At 41.2% G+C, this 22,131-nt stretch overlaps 1 protein-coding gene and 1 long non-coding RNA gene across 3 annotated transcripts in view; one reads left to right on the top strand and one right to left on the bottom strand.

Moving 5' to 3' along the window:
* LOC129841481 (uncharacterized) overlaps positions 1-2,584 on the bottom strand; it is a 16,089-nt gene extending 13,505 nt beyond the window's left edge. The window contains exon 1 of the long non-coding RNA XR_008757332.1: positions 2,495-2,584. This is a non-coding gene — a long non-coding RNA (uncharacterized LOC129841481). The remainder of the gene's footprint in view (positions 1-2,494) is intronic.
* LOC129841438 (zinc finger and SCAN domain-containing protein 22-like) lies at positions 2,575-22,131 on the top strand. 2 transcript variants are annotated; one of them, XM_055909701.1, is made up of 7 exons: positions 2,575-2,833; positions 3,234-3,361; positions 3,557-3,721; positions 9,253-9,408; positions 15,383-15,494; positions 15,718-15,839; positions 19,150-22,131. In XM_055909701.1, exons 1-7 carry the CDS (start codon positions 2,575-2,577, stop codon positions 20,086-20,088), a joined length of 1,881 nt encoding a protein of 626 aa, XP_055765676.1. In that variant the 3' UTR covers positions 20,089-22,131. The 2 variants fall into 2 exon arrangements, with proteins under 2 accessions (XP_055765676.1, XP_055765678.1); XM_055909703.1 differs by lacking the exon at positions 19,150-22,131 and having other exon boundaries at positions 15,718-19,112.

The raw sequence follows: 22,131 nt of genomic DNA, 5'->3' as shown, positions 1-22,131 counted from the left end.
GAGAGGGAAACATGTATTCTGACAGTCAATGCACAACAGTTCACAACAATTCTTAATGCAATCACGGGAAAACTATTTTGAATGTAGTTTTGGCAAATGTATTTTGAAACCAGTTTTGGTCTTTGTTAAAAAAAATAATAGGGGGATTCCACTTTCACATTACTATCACGTTTGCTTATCTGGCATCGTTTCACAAATGCAGTTTTACAACTCGAGTTTCAAGCATGGTTTATAGTTGGTGGGCCGAAGCCAAAAATAGGAGCGACTTTTTTTGTAGTTGTCATTAAAACATTCTTATGATGCTAATAAAATGTGTTGGTCGTTTTTACACATTTTCTCATAAAAAGTATATTTCAACACTGTCTGCTCAAACTAATTTACCGAACTTGGAACCAATCATAACTTCCGTACATACCACTCATGATGAAGGCAGCCAATGGCCTGCTTCTATCTACGACCTGAACACTGCCTCTTGTGAAAACGCAAGCTACTGTCTGATGAAGAGGAACAGATGTAGCTAACTCCCGAAGACTGAAATAAGATAAATATCTGTTTTTGAGTGCACTCGAAATATGCAGCATGCAACACAAATTGTTTTGATCGTATGAAGAGGTAACTTCAATGACCGTTTAGCCAATTTATTGAAAGCTAGACAATGTTTGACAAGTCAAGCCAGCTACTGTAAATGTAAATTTGTATTTCATTAGCTAGCGATCTCTGTCAGTGAATAGCAGTGGTGTAAAAAGTACCCAATTGTCACACTTGAGTAAAAGTAAAGATACTTTTCTAGAAAAGTAGAAGTGAAAGTCACACAGTAAAGTACTACTTGAGTAAGTCTAAAAATATTTGGTTTGAAATATACTTAAGTATCAAAAGTAAATGTATAAATCATTTCAAATTCCTTATATTAAGCAAATCAGACTGCATTATTGTCCTGTTTATTTTAATTTACAGATAGCCAGGGACACCACTCAGACATCATTTACAAACAAAGCATGTGTTTAGTGAGTCATCAGGTCAGAGGCAGTAGGGATGACCAGGGATGTTGATAAGTGTGTCAATTTTATAATTTTCCTGTCCTGCTAAGCATTCGAAATGTAAAGAGTACATTTTGGGTGTCAGGGAAAATGTATGAAGTAAAAGGTATATCATTTTCTTTAGGAATGTAGTAAAGTAAAAGCTGTAAAAAAATATAAATAGTAAAGTACAGATACCCCCCAAAAACTACTTAAGAAATACTTTCAAGATTTTTTACTAAAGTACTACACCACTGGTGAATAGCACTTGGTTGATCTCTTGGAGCAGGACACAGGAGAGCTGAATAGATCACGTGAGACAAAATTGAGAGACAATAATGAATTAGTAGTTTGTTTGTGAACTAGAAAATTAACATCCTGACAGTCTGAGGCAGACTGCTCTGCAATCATCCTACTATTGACAGGGATAATGTGGCATTTCTTATTTGTCTGTAGGAATGAAATTAGTGGGTCCTGCCTTGATGACTGTATTAGATTTACAGTACTTGTCCTATAGATTTTGTCGTCTTACACTGTTGCCAAGAATAAACTGATAGCTGTATCGCTAGCATGTCATTCCAGGAAAGGGACGTTTTAGCAATCTGCACCTGCTAGCTAGCAACAGATCGACTTGTTGTAACTATCAAGCTAGCTACATCTAACGGTCTGGGAGGACAGAACACTACCACTCAACACCCCCTGCAACTGTTCTGCAGTAAAACATTGCAAACCCAAATATTTATCTGCCGTTGCCACCACAACCTCTATTTTCGGCGACTTTCGATCCATTTCTGCAGTACAATTGACAACCATAGCTATGAATGCCAAGAAACATACCTTACTGAAGCACATATTCTTTCCATCACTCTCTATTAGATTCTGCCTACTCACGGAAATCCTCTCAGGATCCCTCACCCTCTACCGACATTACTCTACCACTCTCTTCACTGCTTCAGCATGTTTTTTGGGACTCAGGGATTTGACAGCATTACAAGGAATCCTGTCGATGTAATGCTCCATCCTCACAGGCACCTGAGCCTGTTTAGGGATGGGATTTAAACTGTGACTGAAAAAGTTGAATTATATTTTTATGTATTTTGTATGATCTCGGTTTAACCCCCCCCCCCCCCCCTCCTACTCGCAATGGAATATTTTGTTTCAATACCCCGTACAGTAAGTGGAGGCAATACACCACAATAGGTGTAGTTTGCCATAAAACCTTAAAGAAGGCGATTTGATGTGTAACACAATAAGCAGTACCGTAATTCAAAAAACAGCGCGCATATCCTTCTCATTTAGCCACACCCTTTGAGCTATGACGCCACCCAATAACATAGTTTCTCTTCAGTGTAAACGGAAGTGAACAGTGACCAAGAAGAATTTACACATTAGCGTTTTTATTGTTGATATTAAGACCTGTATGGACAACATGGAACTCAAAATGTGACTTATTTAACTGCACAGCATCGCATACTTACCACACGTAGTCTTTAATTCGCGTTGGAGTCAGGACTTGGTTGATAGACGTTTTTTAGGTAACGCTAGTTAGCTGCTAACAATGGCTAACTGTATGGTTTTTCACACTCAAATAGCCTCCATCATGGAGGTGCTAGCAAATGCAGCCGTAGCAGATATCTGTAAACTCGTAGACGACGACTATGCAGTGTTTCGTTTGGAAATAACTCAAAGCCAGAAAGAAAACAGGGCATTGCGGAGGAAACTACAGCTACTGGAACTGAAGGTGGCACGAGAGCGCGTCCCCTCCAGTCGTCCCAGTAGTGTCAAGATCCTTGACCGATACAGAGGAATGGCAAGAGGTACATTTTGCAAAAGGCTGAGGCTGCGCGGCCTAACGCCACCCATAAATAACTCAGTGCCTGTCGCCCCGTTCCCCTCTGCACATGTGTTAACTGGAATTGGGTCTTGGTCAGTTTTTGGATAGTATGCACTAATTCCCCAGATTACTTAGCTATCTTGACCAAAGGAACAATATAAAATTCTAGCCAGATTAATTTACTGCATTAAACAAACGCAATGTGTTGCATGGGACATAATAATATATTGATCAATAAAAAGTACATCAACTAGTTATGCTAAGTGTTACCTTACATCCTTACCAATTCTAGACAGTGTCAAAACTGTCAATAGTGTACAATATAGCGTTGAGCATTGACAGTAGCTAACCTAACAACCCCCCCTCCCCCCATTCACTCTCAGGTGAAGGACATCTCACTGGAGGCCACAGGAGCTTTGTGAAGCCAGCGGAACACAATACATGGCGAGATGACCGACCAATTGCTGTTGAGGGGAGTGGAACTTCAACCCAGCATGTTATCGTGATAGAGGTGAGTGTAATAGGGTTATATAAAAAATTACATTTACTTTGTAAATTAAATTTGGCCGTTTATTTCAGAAAGGCTCCCGTCAGCTATTCACTTGCTTACATGTACATCTGCCATAGGGGAGCTTGTAAGACTTTCCTAAGACGCTGTTATACAATTCAACTCATGTACCAGTAATAACCTCTTTTCTTTTGTCAGTCTGCAGATGCAGAGGCTGCAGGTCCTGGGGTCAAGCAGGAGAGGTCTGAAGGAGAGGAAATCCAACGGCACAGCATAGACATCCAGACTGAAGCACCCGCTGTACCCACGGAGGACCCCACCACCGCCCCAGCGCAGCCCAGGACCCGACGCAACATCATGGAGGTCAGTGGAACGCTGAACGCCGTTCTCAAGACAGAAACAGACACAGAGACTTTAACTGAAACACAAAGGCTAGACACAGGATCTGACCACAGATCAGATCAAGGGAGACTGGTCTGTCACACAGGATCTGATCCTGCTGCAGGCTCAGAGTATTTACTTTACGGTAATCCGAGGACGGTTCAGTCCCAACCGGACTCGGGTGACGCGTTACATGATCCGTCTTGTTCTTACACTACAGAGATGGACCCTGGCAACATGACCTTGGGTTTAGAGGTTGATCTATCTAGAGGGGACTGGAACCGGTACAGTAGTCGTGTATACTCTGAAGGGTGCCTAGATAAGAAAGGGGAGGGTTTGGTTGTAGATGAAGTGAAAGTGGAGTGTGAGGTTCCTCCCACATGGAATGCAGATAGTCACCTAGGATATGGACTCTTACAGAGCAGAGGTTTTTTAGATTACAGGGAAAGCTCAGAGACAAATCCGAATGTCTCAACCCACTCCCCTTTACACTCGCTCAGGGATCGCGACATAGTGTCCACGTCGATTGGGCCTTCCAATTCTCACGGCCACATCCTTTTCGATCAGGTATCGAACTCAAACGACAGGGCTAGAGCTCAGGGAGTGGGAGCCGCATCAAGCAATAGTAAAGAGAAACGGTTCCTCTGCATGTTCTGTAACAAAGGCTTCAGCTGCCCCCAGAAGGTGGAGATCCACCAGAGGGTCCACACAGGAGAGAAACCCTTCAGCTGTACACAGTGTCACAAACGCTTTGCCCAGGCTTGTGACCTGAAGAGGCACCAAAGGGTCCACACAGGGGAGAAACCCTACAGCTGCCCCCAGTGTGATAAGAGGTTCTCCCACCAGCACCATCTGAAGAGGCACATGAAGGTCCACACAAGATAGAGACTAGGTGGAGGTCCGAAAAACGTTAAGTTGATTGATCCCTGTCGAGGGAGGGGCTGATTTTTGTAGATGACAGTAAAACATTCTTATGATGACTATTACATGTGTTGGTACTTTCAATTCTTGCACATTTTCTCATAAAAAGTATATTCCAATATTCTGTTGGGCAAATTTTCTAAACTGCTTAACTTTGAACCAATCAGAACTCCAGCACAAACACCTTGTGATGAAGGCAGCCAATGGACTGCTTCTGTCTACGACGTAAATACTCCCTCTTGTGAAAACGCAAGCTGCTGTCTGATGAAGAGGAACAGATATAGCTAACTCCCAAAGACTGAAATAAGATAAATATCTGTTTAAGTCCACTGGTAATATGCAGCATGCAACATGAATTGTCTTGATTTTAAGAAGAGAGAACGCTGTTTACAATTTAGCCAATTTATTGAAAGCTAGCCAATGTTTTTTTGACTAGCCTAGTCAGCTACTGTAAATGTCAATTTGTGTTTCATTAGCTTTCTTTGTCAGTGAATTCAATTTTTTAAATCATGTTGTCTCATTTCAAGTAACTAGCTGCAAACTTAAATAAACATTTAATCATCATAAATGCTCCATAGAAACCCAAATAAAAGCACGTAGATAGAAAGATGTGTGTGTCATGAATGGAGGTCTAAAAATGATGGCTGCATATGCATATTAGCCAAATCATTTAGCATACCTTGCAGTACAATCTTCTCTAAAAACAGATGTACAATGTGCTTTGCAATAAGAAAACCAGTTTGATTTCTAAACCAGATGAGTTCTCAAATTGCAGCTAACATATCTCATGGTGGGCATGCATAATGTTGGATGCACTAGAATATAAAGTATGGAAAATGATAAAGAGCCTTTAGGATTATAGAAAAAACAGTTGGGAAATGAATGTTTCTTTGTTTTGTTTGAGTTTCAAATACAAAATGTTCAGTGAATGTGAATATATTTAGGTGGTTTAAATTATACATTTTCCTACTAACCTTCTAAAAGTTGACAGTGCCAAGATTTTGCAAATCCATTCATTATTCTACTAACTATGACTGAATGCGAGACAAGTTTCCCATAATGTACATTTCATGCATATACAGTGCCTTTGGAAAGTATTCAGACCCCTTGACTTTTTCCACATTTTGTTACGTTAGCCTTATTTTAAAATTGATTAAATAGTTTTTTTTTCATCAATCTACACGCAATACCCCATAATGAAAGCAAAAACAGGTTTTTATAATTTTTTGCTAATAAAAAAACATAACTGAAATACCTTATTTACATAGTTATTCAGACCCTTTGCTATGAGACTCGAAATTGAGATCAGGTGCACCCTGTTTCAATTGATTATCTTTGAGCCATTTCTACAACTTGATTGGCGTCCACCTGTGGTAAATTCAATTGATTGGACATGATTTGGAAAGGCACACACGTCTATATAAGGTCCCACAGTTGACAGTGCATGTCAGAGCGAAAACCAAGCCATGAGGTCAAAGGAATTGTCCGTAGAGCTCCGAGACAGGATTGTGTCGAGGCACAGATCTGGGGAAGGGTCCAAAAAAATGTCTGCAGCATTGAATGTCCCCAAGAACACAGTGGCCCTGATCATTCTTAAATGGGAGAAGTTTGGAACCACCAAAGACACTTCCTAGAGCTGGCCGCCCTGCCGAACTGAGCAATTGGCAGAGAAGGGCCTTGGTCAGAGAGGTGACCAAGAACCCAATGGTCACTTTGACAGAGCTCCAGAGTTCCTCTGTCAAGATGGGATAAACTCCCAGAAGGACAACTATCTCTGCAGCACTCCACCAATCAGTCCTTTATGGTAGTGTGGTCAGACGGAAGCCACTCCTCAGTAAAAAGCACATGACAGCCCGCTTGGAGTTTGCCAAAAGGCACCTAAAGGACACTCGGGCCATGAGAAACAAGATTCTCTCGTCTGATGAAACCAAGATTGAACTCTTTGGCCTGAATGCCAAGCGTCACATCTGGAGTAAACCTGCCATCATCCCTATGGTGAAGCATGGTGGTGAAGCATGGTGGTGGCAGCATCATGCTGGGGGGATGTTTTTCAGCGGCAGGGACTGGGAGACTAGTCAGGATCAAGGGAAAGATGAACGGAGCAAAGTACAGAAAGATCCTTGGTGAAAACCTGCTCCAGAGTGCTCAGCACCTTAGACTGGGGCGAAGGTTCACCTTCCAACAGGACAACGATCCTAAGCACACAGCCAAGACAACACAGGAGTGGCTTCGGGACAAGTTTCTGAATGTCCTTGAGTGGCCCAGCCAGAGCCCGGACTTGAACCTGATTGAACATTTCTGGAGAGACCTGAAAATAGCTGTGCAGCAACGCTCCCCAACAAACCTAACAGAGCTTGAGAGGATCTCCAGAGAAGAATGGGAGAAACTTCCCAAATACAGCTGTGCCAAGCCTGTAGTGTCGTACCCAAGAAGACTCAAGGCTGTAATCATTGCCAAAGGTGCTTCAACAAAGTACTGAGAAAATGTTCTGAATGCTTATTTAAAATTTATATTTCATTATATATTTTATAAATGTGCAAAACTTTTTTGCTTTGTCATTTTGGGGTACTGTGTGTATATTGAGGGGGGGAAATAATTTTATCAATTTTAGAATAAGGCTGTAATGTAAGAAAATGTGGAAAAAGTCAAGAGGTCTGAATACTTTCCGAAGGTGTGGACTGACAGTGAAATGCTTACTTACGGCCCTTCCCAACAATGCAGAGAAAGAAAAGAGAGATAATAGAAAAGGAACAAATGTTTTCAGAATTAATAAATATACACTCTGAAAACCAGGTCCTCCCTCGACAGAAGATAATGTAGCTTGCTAAAGCCCATCACCTGTACGCACTGCAGGAAGAGTTTCTGGGAGAGGAGCTACCTCAGGATACACCAGCAGAAAAAACATTCCACTCTATAACATAGAAAGTAAGGCTGGAATTTGCCAGGGACCTCATGATAAAATATTATCACAATAGTTAGGTTCCGATGCAATATTTATTACGCTTCTCACAATTGTATATGTATTCCGATTTGATATTGCGATTTGATGTTCCAAACATATTGCTCATTATATGTCTGCTGCAGAGAGAGGAGAGAGCATGAGAAAACAAGTTTTGATAAATCTGGGAAATAAAAGTGCTGAAAACATGTTGGCTCACTATTTGAAAAGAAGATGGAGAACAAGCTATAGGATGAAAAATACCGGAGGTTTTTTGCAGGTACAGCCGACTAGCGCCAGCTAACGCTACCTACAGTAGCAAATAAGTAATAATAATAAAACATATATTTTTTAAATAAATCGGTAATTGGAGTCAAATATCGATATATCATCTAAAAATTATATTGCAATATGTAACTGACATGTTAAGCAATATGCAACACGATTTGTAACCATTCCAATCATTAAATACATATTCATTTTCATTGTTGTCAACAGAGAAGAACCACAGATTAATGAGAGTAACAGATTTCAGTGTTGAATATTCCTGAGCAAAATATTGCATCCAGACATTGTGTGATATATAAGGCAGCGGTCTAAGACACAGCGGTCTAAGGCACTGCATCTCAGTGCTAGAGGCGTCACTACAGACCCTGGTTCAATTCCAGGCAGTGATTGGGAGTCCCATAGCGCAGCGCACAATTGGCCCAGCATCGACCGGGTTAGGCCGTCATTGTAAATAAGAATTTGTTCTGACTGACCTGCCTAGTTAAATAAAGGTTCAATTTAATAAAATACAAATATATTAACACTAAAAAGTCTGTTACATCAAATAAAAATAAAATGTTTTTATAAAGCTTGTTTTACATCAGCAGATGTCACAAAGAGCTATACAGAAACCCAGCCTAAAACTCCAAACAGCAAGCAATGCAGATGTAGAAGCACGGGGGCTAGGAAAAACTCCCTAGAAAGGCAGGAACCTAGGAAGAATCCTAGAGAGGAACCAGCCTCTGAGTTGTGGCCAGTCCTCTTCTGGCAGTGCCAGGTGGAGATAGAGTACATGGCTATTAAGTTAAGGTCAGATTGTTCTTCAAGATGTTCATATTGTGTTTGGACTGTGTAGGCTATATGATGTTCACAAATGCCTGTATCATTACTTCTATTCAACTCCTTAATTTTTATGAGTAAATGAATGCAGTTTATCAAGTTCATGCAGTTTTTAGTTGAGACGTATGTGTAGTTTATATATTGTGTATTTAAAACTCAGACTTTTCATTCTAAGACTTTCATTGAGACACTCTTTAATATACATCACATCTGATCTCACCCTATTCTGCATACACACAACAGCGCTTTATAACCATTATACACTTACGAAATATACCTACACATACCGACACACTACTGTACACGTCAAAATAGTTTAGTCAGGTTTGTCTGATGACTTTTGACGTATCATAGCTGACTTTTTTACCCACAACGTCATATTTATGTCCACCATGATGGGTTTAACAACAATGAAATCATTCTGTAACTACAGTACAGGACTCATGTAGTGGGGATGGGTAAACACCATGTTGAAAGTGTGTTTATCTGTGTGTACGTACCTGAGGGAGTGTATGTCTGTGTAATCTGTATCACATGTCTCTTCCAGGTGGAGGAGGTGCTGCTGGTGAAGGAGGAGGAGTGTGAGGAGGGTCTGGGGAACCCTGAGGGGACCATGGTCATTGAGGACAACCAGACTACACCTCCTCCTGAACCCACAGAGGAACCAGCTGAGCAGCACAGTACCACACATAGTCTCACTGAGGTGAGCCCACTGTAAACTACTGTCTGAATGGTATTAGGTCAGAGCTCGGATCCACAAAGCCTCTCTGAGTAGCAGTGCTGAACTAGGATCAGTTTTTATTTTTAGATCATAATGAATAAGACAATATAGACAGATGGGGACCTGATCCTCGATCAAACTTCTACTCTGAGACTACCCTGGGGCCGTACCCACAAAGCGTCACAGAAAAGGTCATAGGAATTTGGTTAAAACCTGTTTTAAGACAACAACAAAAAACTATAAGCTCAGAGTAGGTTTTAGGATGATGTTAAGACACTGCTCAGACACTCTGAGCCAGGAGTAAAATCAACTCATAAAAGTTTCTCAGCTGGTAATCATGACAGTTTGAGGTACCGTAAAGGAAAGATAGTGATGACGCTCATTGACATTGTTACGGGGCCTTCCCAACAATGCAGTGAGAAAGAAAATAGAGAAAAATAGAAAAGTAATAACAGAATAATAATAAATACACAATGAGTAATGATACATGGGGTACCAGTACTTGGATAATTGAGGTAGATATGTACATATAACTAGGAATAAAGTGACTAGTCAACAGGACAGATAATAAACAGCAGCGTATGTGATGAGTCAAAAAAAGTTAGTGCAAAAAGGTCAATGAAGATAGTTAACCAAATAGCTACCCGGACTATTTAACTCACTATTTAGCAGTCTTATGGCTTGGGAATAGAAGCTGTTCAGGGTCCTGTTGGTTCCAGACTAGGGCTGTGGTGGTCACGAAATTTAGTCAGCCGGTGATTGTCGAGCAAATAACTGTCGGTCTCACAGTAATTGACCTTTAATTAACATAAACACATTTTGCATCTCCTGGCTTCCACACTCCTGCCTAAAAACCACTGATGCTGACCTTTGTAACATCTACATTTTAAAAAGTCTAATAAATCCATTTAATATAGCCTACACCTTCACAACAAATCCATTATTTATTTTAGACCGGTCTAAAGAAACATGATATAAAGGAAATGTAGTCTATTTCAGACGAACAGAATACCATACTCTGAGTTGTCCTTATGTTAGGTCCTGATCTGGCTATGCCAAATGGCTGTGGGCTACACTAGTTCATTTAGCAGACAAGATTTTCTTAGAATTCCGTGGCATTATTTTATAGTATGAAGAATACAATTGAACAAAGCTGAATAAAATAGAAAGGATATTTTCTCCAAACGATTTGAGGGAGTGCGCACATGCGGCTATTCTGTGTTGAGGTGTTAACTTCTCTAGGATAGGTGGCACGGTAGCGTCCCACTTGGCCAAAATCCCAAAAAAATGTAGCGCGCCAAATTCAAATATATTACTATAAAATCAATCTTTCATGAAATCACACATGAAAGACACCAAATTAAAGCTACACATGTTGTGAATCCAGCCAACATGTCTGATTTCAAAAAGGATTTACGGGGAAAGCACACCAAACAATTATGTTAGCTCAGTACATAGCCACAGAAAAACACAGCCATTTTCCCAGCAAAAGATAGTAGTAACAAAAAACAGAAATAGAGATAAAATTAATCACTAACCTTTGAACATCATTAGATGACACTCATATGACATCATGTTACACAATACATTTATGTTTTGTTCGATAATGTGCATATTTATCAACAAATCTCGGTTTACATTGGCGCCATGTTCAGAAATGCCTCCAAAATATCCGGAGTAATTACAGAGAGCCAACGTCAAATAACAGAAATACTCATCATAAACTTTGATGAAAGATGCATGTTTTACATATAATTAAAGATACACTTGTTCCTAATGCAACCGCTGTGTCAGATTTAAAAAAAAAACTTTACGTAAAAAGCACACCATGCAATAATCTGAGACTGCGCTCAGATGTAACAACATTTCTCCGCCACGTTGGAGTCAACAGAAATACGAAATTACATCATAAATATTCCCTTACCTTTGATTATCTTCATCAGAATGCAGTGCCAGGAATCCTAGTTCCACAATAAATCGTTGTTTTGTTCGATAATGTCCATTACTTATGTCCAATTAGCTAATTTTGCTAGCATGTGTAGTACACGTGTCCAAACGCTCGCGCAGATGCAGGCAAACGTCGGACGAAAACTTCAAAAAGTTATATTCCAGGTCGAATAAACTGATCAAACTAAGTAGAGAATCAATCTTCAGGATGTTGTTATCATTTATATCCAATAAGGTTCCAACCGGAGAATTCTTTTCAGTCTCTATAAGTAATGGAACGCAAGACGATATAATGAGGAAAGCGCGTGACCAAGAACTGGCAATCTGCCAGACCACTGACTCATTCCCCTCCCATCCGGTTCCACAACACAGCATAAGCTTCATTCCACTTTCTACTGACTGTTGACATCTAGTGGAAGGCGTATGAAGTGCAAACAGATCCATATATTACAGGGAATTGAATAGGCGATGACTTTAACAATGAACACTCTCAGAATTTTCACTTCCTGTTTGGATTTTTTCTCGGGTTTTTGCCTGCCATATGAGTTCTGTTATACTCACAGACAACAGTTTTAGAAACTTCAGAGTGTTTTCTATCCAATAGTAACAATAATAAGCATATATTAGCATGTGGGACAGAGTAGGAGGCAGTTCACTACGTGCACGAAATTCATCCAAATGTGAAAATGCCGCCCCCTATACCAAAGAAGTTAACAAAGAAATAGGTAGTCCTATATGCTTAATTTAGAGTTATTAATGTATCTTTAGTTGTTCTACAAACGTTGGGCTACATGTTTTGATTTCTAATACATTGTAAGGCTGCATGATGCGACTCTAATGATGATTTTTTTTGTCGCTTGAAAGGCATGAACTCTGCTTTGTTTTTTTTGTGCAGGCTGTACACACTTCGTCAGTCTCTCATTCACAATTTGAGAAGCACTTGATAATGCCTCGAATGTCCCGGCGGCATCCCCTTTGTGTGGCCATAATGCACCCTAAAAGAAATCCATGCCTTTTGCAGCCCTTCACCCTGATTGCTGCATGCTCCGTAGCATTTCTCACTCACATGGCTCTCCATCACGTGATCTGGTCTTTCTCACAGGCTACAAGTGAAGACAGACACATCGGGACGCAACTGCGCACATTCTTATCCAATTCCGAGGTGCATATTGAAGATATTGGAAGAACTGTTCACATTTACTTTTCGTCAGCCAACAAGATGAGCAGGCCTAACGTACAGCAAAAGCACTAGCCTATGTCAATCTGTTATCCCCCATAGTACAAAAGTTGGCCTATTATATTCTGTGCGAGAAATAAATATTCCAAACATAGTCTGGGACAGTTGTGGGATTCGATAGATCTCAAATTAATACAACCACTAACATCAACAAAAACTTTTTTACGCAATGTGGCTGAAGCAACAGATCAGAACATTTAGCTTAGAATGTTGATAAAATATTAGGCTATTTTTTCAAATTATAAGTGCAGCAATGCGCACACAGCAATAGGCTATAAGCGCAAATGTTCCATTAGTGGGAAAACACCATTTATCAAACGTGATCACAAATGCAATTATGCATGGAATACTGTTATTATAAAGGTGCTTTTTTATGGTGAAAATGACCTTTCCCAAACTTGACACTCAGACGCTGCTTATATATGCCAGTTAGGCTCTACACCCCTTGTAAAGCGGATTAATGTGCTTAATTTTAAGAAGTTATTTGGCCACGTTTTAGTTGTGATACAAACCTTCAAACAGGCCTATGGGCTAGGCTACATGAGTTGTGCGAATATTATTTTTTTTACATTTAAGTATATATTTTTTCGCCACTAGTTGCACAGGTGACATGCTGGTAGAAATGAGGCAAAACGGATTCAGTTTTCCTGCATTAAAATCACCGTCCACTAGGAGCACCTCCTCTGGATGAGCATTTTCTTGTTTGCTTATGGCCCTATACTACGTACTGCTGCCAGATGTATATTATCCATGTTCATGTTCAGCCAAGACTCCGAGAACCATAGGTTATTACAGTTCTTCAGGTACCGTTGATAGGATAGACTCGAATGGAGCTCGCCCAGTTTGTTTTCCAGTGATTGTACATTCGCCAATAGAAGAGGGGTTAGAGGTGGTTTATGTATTCGCCTACATAGTTTGTCAGGGCGCCTGTATGTTGGCCTATCTTGCGCAGTCTTTTTCTTTTCCGAGTCTTCGGTATTAGGGCCTGGTCCGGGGTGAGCAGTAGGTCCTGCTCCTCTGACTCCTTGAAGTAGAAATATTAATCCAAATCGAGGTTAGTGATCGCTGTTCTGATATCCAGAAGCTCTTTTCGGTCATAAGAATTAGAATTATGGGGAATAACTCATCACGATGAGGCATTGCCAGCTTTGGACTATAGAATGCTTCAGACAACCATCAAATGTTGCAATGGTAAAATGTTTAATTTCATTTTCATACTTTGCCTACTCTTAATTACTTTGCCTACTCTTAATTCTTGCCTAATATTTTTGCATGCATAACCTTTTTTTGTAACCAATTCTGATGGTGGTTAAAAGTAGAATTTTGTTAACGGGCTATTACAGTTATATCAACACATTCGTCACTACCGTTTAACAACTCTAAATTGCTTTGGCACAGTAGGCATCAACTAACTTGCCGATAATGTTGCATAAAACGTTTGAACAGTCTATAATTTTCATTGAACATAATCAAAGTTAGCATAGGCCCTACCATGTGAAAATGATAGACCTTTCAAACGTTTTATGCAACATTATCTAGATGCTTTCAATTTCCAAACCTATAGGCATGCTCAATTTAAGTATATTTTTTTAAAGATAGACTGTCAATGTCTATCAAGGTGATATTGCGCTCCAAAGGGATAACTTAAAATAACATAATGTAGGTTATTGAAATTATCTTTAAAAAATAGGGATTATTTATTAGCCTAGTGGTTAAAACAAAATTTATTTTTATTTTTATTTTTTTAATTTTTATCCCCTTTTCTCCCCAATTTTCGTGGTATCCAATCGCTAGTAATTACTATCTTGTCTCATCGCTACAACTCCCGTATGGGCTCGGGAGAGACGAAGGTCGAAAGTCATGCGTCCTCCGAAGCACAACCCAACCAAGCCGCACTGCTTCTTTAACACAGCGCGCCTCCAACCCGGAAGCCAGCAGCACCAATGTGTCGGAGGAAACACCGTGCACCTGGCCCCCTTGGTTAGCACGCACTGCGCCCAGCCCGCCACAGGAGTCGCTGGAGCGCGATGAGACAAGGAAATCCCTACCGGCCAAACCCTCCCTTACCCGGACGACGCTAGCCCAATTGTGCGTCGCCCCACGGACCTCCCGGTCGCGGCCGGCTGCGACAGAGCCTGGGGGCGAACCCAGAGACTCTGGTGGCGCAGTTAGCACTGCGATGCAGTGCTCTAGACCACTGCGCCACCCGGGAGGCCCCCTGGTTAAAACAATTTAGGCATATAAAGTGAAATCATTGTCAAAAGCGCAAGAGATACTGTTGCAGGTAGGTCTACATCATTTATGGGTTGATCATATTCAAATATAAACACATTCTTTCAACAACTCCAAAGTAATTGCCTATGGTGCAGGAACCACTGACTCGCTGACCTTTTCTATTATAAAGACACTTGCTGGGAACTCAACTAGTTAGGACAGCTCATGAGGTCTCCTAAATATCTGTAGACTAGATTGGGACTCGTATGACTAAAGATGCTTCAAGCATAGCTTTTATTTTTACCCATTAGAGTAGGAGAACTTCTACTCTGAGACACTTTGTGGATGCAGGCCCTGGTCTTGATTCATTTCGTCTTAAGTGTGGGACTATTCTTTTCATTTATTAAACCATTAAAGAGTATCAAGTAATAAAATCAACTAAAATGTTTGTATAGTACTCATAGCAATCTCTCATTGCCAAATCAGAAGACGCTGCATAGCAGGGTGCTCATATGAGATTTCTTGATCCAACATCCTCTCACTCTGTATCTCTTACAGTCAGTAGACATGGAGGATGGGAAGCCTGATCTGATGCTGGTCAAAGAGGAGACAATAGAAGAGGAACCAGAGAGCATTGACCTGCTGAGTGGATTAAAGATGGGGGAGCAAGGTAAAGGAGAAATACATATAGCCTACATACAGTAATAGATCTTCAATGGGAATAGTATGTGCCTGGCTATTATTTTTTCAGAAAATTAAATCAATACAACTTATGTTTACATACAAAATCACACAATGCATGAACTTGACCAGGTAATTGATTAAAAAAACTCCATATGTAGAGTTTTCTCTGACATGTTTTTTAAAGTCTATTTTCTAACCTCTTCCTTCAGGTGGTTGGCTGGAGGTTAAAAGAGGAGACTGGGCGGCCATCTTGGATTCCCAGACCGTAGCAGCCAAGGGTCGAGGAGACGACATCACTGAGCTGGCCAGTGCCAGAGGCGACATAGTGGAGGTCAGTGGATGGGACAGCATCCTTAATGCCGGGCAGGGGAACAACACTGTTAACCACAACCTGAAACAGACAGTCGAACACAAAACAACAGCTAAACTTAGTTTCCATGACAACAGACTGGCTGAGACCAGGGCAAGGCGTAGATTTGGTCTGCAGGGACGGGGTGGTGTGGGTGTGAGTCGGGAGAGAACAGACACAGACTCTGCTAGCGATGCTCCGTCCTGCTCCTATAGTTGTGATTCAGAGAGACTGATGGCGCCTCAGGTTAACCCCCTAACAGATGCTGCCTTCAGCCTGCCTTCTATAGGATCTATCAACTGGAACATGGACCCTGTGACAACACAGACACCCCCTGGCCTTCATCCTCCTCACACTCTTCTAATGTTAAACCAGACCACAGACAATGACAGTGCCTCAACACTAAATAGCTACACAAGCCCATTGACAAATGACAGTAGTGGAGACGGAATCAGTAAAGGTGGCAGCACCAAGGAGAAGCGATTCCCGTGTTCGTTCTGTGGGAAAGCCTTCAGTTTCCCCCAACAGCTGGAGATCCATCAGAGGATGCACACAGGGGAGAAACCTTTCTGCTGCAACCTGTGCCGGGCTAGTTTCTCCCACTTATCCAGCCTGAAGAGGCACCAGAGGGTCCACACGGGGGAGAAACCTTTTGGTTGCCACCTGTGCCGGGTCAGTTTCTCCCACACGTCCAGCCTGAAGAGGCACCTGAATGTCCACACGGGAGAGAGGCCGTTCGCCTGTACGCACTGCGAGAAGAGGTTCTCAGAGAGAGGCTACCTCAGGTTACACCAGCAGAAAATGCACACGGCCCATGTATAGTGTAGAGTAGTATTAGTTAGTTTGTAGTTAATTATGTTTGTTTTGGATGTAGTCGGGAACTGAATGATGTGAACTGAGGAAAGAGTTAGTATGATGAGGCAGAGGAGATGATATGGTTGGTGTGATGGGGTCTATAAAAAGGCTTCACTGATGAGAAGTGACAACATTGTCCTGTTTGATGCGCGTGTTTTATAATGAGGAACTGATAGTGCCTTAATTCATGTTTACTTGACAAAGTAATGAAGCTGTGTGTAATATTAAACCTTTTCCAAAGTATTCTCATTCATTTTATCAAAGCGAGGGTACCAGATTTACAGCAAAGGTCAAGTGTTACCATAGTGAGAGAAAAAATTATACTTGTTACTAGGGCTTTTGCGGTAATCCAGCATTCATGAGTCATGACCTCAATAAAATTCTATGTGACCAGTCATGGTAATCTCCTTTAAAGCACTTAGGACATATGTTAGTAGTACCCAACTCGGTAAAGATCATCAGGTCGCTAATGGCCTCGTACTCAGGGCTCTATTGTCATTCTAGCCTCTCTGACATCAACGCAAATGTCATCGAAAATCACAAACACTTATCATCAAAACAGTATGTGCTTTTAAAACTTACCTCACTGTGATTAGTTGATTGGTTGTCGTTCTGCTCTTGAACAAGGCAGTTAAGCCACTGTTCCTAGGCCGTCATTGAAAATAAGAATTTGTTCTTAACTGACTTGCCTAGTTAAATAACGGTAAAATAAAAACAGTGGGAAAAAAGCTAATAAAAAACGGATTTAAGGTATCTTTGATACAAAATTGGCCTAGCCTAAATACAACTAATTCAGTCTACATTATAGTGAATTTTTATTTTATTTTGAATAGCCTAGTAATAGGGCACGTTTTATATTTTTCATAATTAATAGGCTGACACATTACCTTTAGCTACAGAATATGTCACCACCGTGTGCTTCCATCTCCTCCCGGCTGTCCTTTATGGCATTCTTCAGCGCGCAGAGAGAGGCGCTGTCAACAGTTTAATGGAATACCGTATACAGTTTCGGTGTGAAAACATGTTACTATCGATGTTCTCTTACAGATTTCACTTAGTTTCCCAAATGAAGCACTGGGTAGCTGCAGGAACAGGGTTGGCGTGCCCATGGCATACAGAGTTTGGGCGGAATATCTATCACATGTTGCGACGCAACATAACTGTAGTTTACAGGATATGGGACGAAGCGGCGGGAAAGTGGCCTCCATTCGCTATTCGATACGGATGATATGTATTTTTTTCTCTTGCCCATGTTTCTGCCAATTTGATAATGGGCCATTCTAGATCTAAACTAATTTTACATATTTGTTAAGATTAAATTGAGAATAGTCTGGTGAAATAATGGTCACTTGATGAGAGCTGGAGGGAACAGCATGTGCAGCCTGAGGCAAGGAACCGAGCACAAGCTTTTTTTTGCCATTTTCTCAAAATCGTCAATAACCTATAGTCGCATCATGCAGCCCATATATCTTTTGATTTCTAAGGCATTCTAAGGTTTGTATCATTCACAACTAAAGTTGCCAAATTACAGAAAATCTGGCATATAGGACCTGTTTCAAATGATGACTTTACGCTCAACATAGACACTTATATGCGCACTCCTCTGGAAAGGGAAAAATATAATTTATATTTTAAGTTCAATTATAATCTTATTACTATAAAATCATATAATAAAAAGTAATGGCATGGGACTTAAGGATATCTTGTCTGCTAAATGAACAAGCCTACAGCATGGCGCATAGCCATACAATTATGTATTTTTGACAGTGTACAGTAGGACAACTCATATTCTATTCTTCTGAAATACATTATCTTCATATCATGTATCTTTAGACTGGCCTAAAATAAATCATGGCTTTGTTGTGATGGTGTATATTCAATTGATTTATGATATTTTTAAATGTAGATGTTCCAAAGTTCATCAGCAGCTTGTATGTATGGAGGCCTGGAGATGCTCAACGTGTTGTTGTTAATTAATGGTCAATTACGTGAGACTGACAGTCTTGCATGACAACCAGCTGACAAAATGTCATGACAACCAGCTGACAAAATGTCATGACCACCACAGCCCAACTTATTGTTTTGTGCAATAAAAAGTACTGTGCTTTACATTATGTGAGTGTATTACCATTTTAGTTGAAATTAAATACAAAATTGACTCTGTGCTGACTGGCTTGTTTTTTTTGTATCATTGCAGAGACTGAGTTTCCCTTATTTCAGTCGAACCAAAACATTATACTTAATTGTTGAATCAACACATGGATTTTTTTTATTTATAATAAACTCCAATGGCTTCATATTGTGAGGTACTTGAATCACAGTGTTAGAGATGGACTTGGCTGTGGGTTAACATTTTTTAATATGTCATGTTTCTGTGCGTACAGCAGAGTTTCTTATATGAACCTTTTATATGCTCTTTTGTAAAATTTGTGTTTAGTCTGCAGTCCATGAGGACCTGCTGATATCCGGTGTTGCTGGCGGGAGAGAGTGGACCTCTGAAGAGGCTGGTCACAAACCCTGGCCCTGGACTAGGACCCTGGATCAGGAGACATCGTTATTCCGTCCCGATTCGGAACTAGGACCGACATACGAGGGACAGAGTTTCCACCACTACACAAAACACAACCAGTGGACAGGTGGACTGAACAACCTCAGTCCTGGTGGTCATCAGAGAGGCAGAGGCTCCAGTCAGGGATCCAGTCTGCAGCCCAGACCCTTCTCTTCACAGTCTCAGTACAGGCATGAAGCAGGGCCTGGGGCTGATAGAGATAGACCCTCCTGTTCCTATGATACAAACACCACAGTATCCATGATGAACAGAGCAAGTCACCCTGGGCTTCAGCCTTCACAGAGAGTGGTGGGAGACACCCCGGGTGGTAGTCAATCAGGAAGTCTTTCTTTTCCTTCAGGATCTCATCTAATGCCTGGTGACTGGGTTCATAGAAAGCCTGGGTCTGGGTCTAGCCTTCCTCGGTTACCTCAGGATTACCTCACCAATACAGACAGGGTCAGTATGGGCATTCACCATGAGAGGCACCTAACCTATAACACAGCACACAATCCCATCAACGCCAAAACAATGACTAGAGGTCAAGGAGGGAGCTCAAAGATTAACCACCTGGTGGTGGCTCCTGCTTCTACCTCCTCTGGTGTCATAGGGTCACAAAGTAAGAGACCAAGCAATAGGACAGATGCTGAAAAGCCGTATGCCTGCCCCACGTGTGGGAAGAGCTTTGCGGAGGCAAGGTATGTGAAGCAGCACCAGACCATTCACACCAAGGAGAGGCCCTTCAAGTGCAAACTATGTTCCAAGAGCTTCTCCTTCCTGAGTTACCTCATCAGACATAGGAGTGCCCACAATGGGGATAAATCGTAGCAGTTCTTTAGCTGAACTATTATAGTTATCATGTGAAGTGTCCTGGGCTAAGAGTTTTTATTTTTTATTACTATGTCCCTCAGTTGAGCATCTGGGTACTCTAACGTTCTCCCATAATACAGATTGGTTGTTTGGTGTGCTGGCATAGCCGACACACTGTCATTGAAGTCTAACACTATATAAATACAGTGCATTCTGAAAATATTCAGACCCTTTACTCAGTACTTTGTGGAAGCACCTTTGGCAGTGATTACAGCCTCGAGTCTTCTTGGGTATGACGTTACAAGCTTGGCACACCTGTATTTGGGGAGTTTTTCCCATTCTTCTCTGCAGACCCGCAAGCTGTCAGGTTGGATGGTGGGTGTCGCTGCACAGCTATTTTCAGGTCTCTCCAGAGATGTATGATCGGGTTCAATTTCGGGCTCTGGCTGGGCCACTCAAGGACATTCAAAGACTTGTCCTGAAGCCACTCCTGCGTTGTCTTGGCTGTGTGCTTAGGGTTGTTGTCCTGATGGATGGCGAACCTTTTCCCCAGTCTGAGGTCCTGAGCTCTCTGGAGCAGGATTTCATCAAGGATCTCTCTGTACTTTTCTCCGTTCATCTTTCCCTCAACCTGACTAGTATCCCAGTCCCTGCCTCTGAAAAACATCCCTACAGCATAATGCTGCCACCACCATGCTTCACCGTAGGGATGGTGCCAGGTTTCCTCCAGACGTGATGCTTGGCATTCAGGCCAAAGAGTTTTCTCATGGTCTGAGAATCTTTATGTGCCTTTTGGCAAACTCAACGCGGGCTGTCATGTGCCTTTTACTGAGGAGTTGCTTCCGTCTGGCCAGTCTACCATAAAGGCCTGATTGGTGGAGTGCTGCATAGATGGGTGTTCTTCTGGAAGGTTCTCCCATCTCCACAAAGGCACTCTGGAGCTCTGTCAGAGTGACCATCGGGTTCTTGGTACCCTCCCTGACCAAGGCCCTTCTCCCCCGATTGCTTAGTTTGGCCGAGTGGCCAGCTCTAGGAAGAGTCTTGGTGGTTCCAAACTTCTTCCATTTAAAAATGGAGGCCACTGTGTTATTGGGAATCTTCAATGCTGCAGAAATATTTTGGTACCCTTCCCCAGATCTATGCCTCAATACATTCCTTTCTCGGATCTCTTCGGACAATTTAATCGACCTCATGGCTTGGTTTTTGCTCTGCCATGCACTGTCAACTGTGGGACCTTATATAGACAGGTGTGTGTGTGTGCCTTTCCAAATCATGTCCAATCAATTGAATTTACCACAGGTGGAGTCCAATCAAGTTGTAGAAACATATCAAGGATGATCAATGTAAACCGGATGCACCTGAGCTCAATTTCGAGTCTGATAGCAAAGGGGCTGAATACTTATGTAAATAATGTATCTGTTTTTATTTGTAATAAATTAGCTAAAATGTCTAAACCTGTTTTCACGTTGTCATTATGGGGTATTGTGTGTAGATTGAGGAAAATAATCAATTTTAGAATAAGGCTAAAATTTCCAAATGCACTGTATATTCCCCCTTTTGAATTTGGTTTGACCTTTGTTCTAGTCATAACAAATATAATGTCCCTCCCAACATCTTTTTGCATAATCAGGTGGTACCTGTTCCTTTAAATACAATTAGGTGATCAAATCTGTTAATTAATGAGAAATCATGTTGTCCTTTTGATATGTTTACTTTTTATTAACTTGTTTATCATTTAGAAATAAAATGGGCTTAATTTTCATTCGAACCTATGAAAGGGTTTCCACTAGATTCTACGACCACAGTCATTTTGGCTATATCGTAAAAATGAATGATAAAACAAAAAAATGCTTTTTGGTCTTTATTTAAGGTTATGCATAAGGTTATCAGAGTGGTTAAGGTTCGTTTTAAAATCAAATGTTAAGAAGGGACATTGTGGAAATAGGCAGGGTTTAGACAATTATGAGTTTGGCTGTGGATGTTAGTGACGACTGCTTGAAAGATACTGATCATGAATAGGCGGTTTGACGTGTAACGTAATAAATACCGTAATTCAAATTA

This window comes from Salvelinus fontinalis, chromosome 42 (genome assembly GCF_029448725.1).
Source record: "Salvelinus fontinalis isolate EN_2023a chromosome 42, ASM2944872v1, whole genome shotgun sequence".
NCBI classification, from domain to species: Eukaryota; Metazoa; Chordata; class Actinopteri; order Salmoniformes; family Salmonidae; genus Salvelinus; species Salvelinus fontinalis.
The sequence above is the reverse complement of the archived record's forward strand: the minus strand, read 5'-3'. Positions and strand labels throughout refer to the sequence as shown.

What these genes read in the sequence shown, in the direction of transcription:
- LOC129841438 (XM_055909701.1), top strand. Translation starts at nt 2,575, where the DNA reads ATGGCTAACTGTATGGTTTTTCACACTCAAATAGCCTCCATCATGGAG. An exon ending in CCCGACGCAACATCATGGAG is followed by an intron (nt 3,722 to 9,252) that starts GTCAGTGGAACG and finishes TGTCTCTTCCAG; the next exon opens with GTGGAGGAGGTGCTGCTGGT. An exon ending in CCACACATAGTCTCACTGAG is followed by an intron (nt 9,409 to 15,382) that starts GTGAGCCCACTG and finishes TATCTCTTACAG; the next exon opens with TCAGTAGACATGGAGGATGG.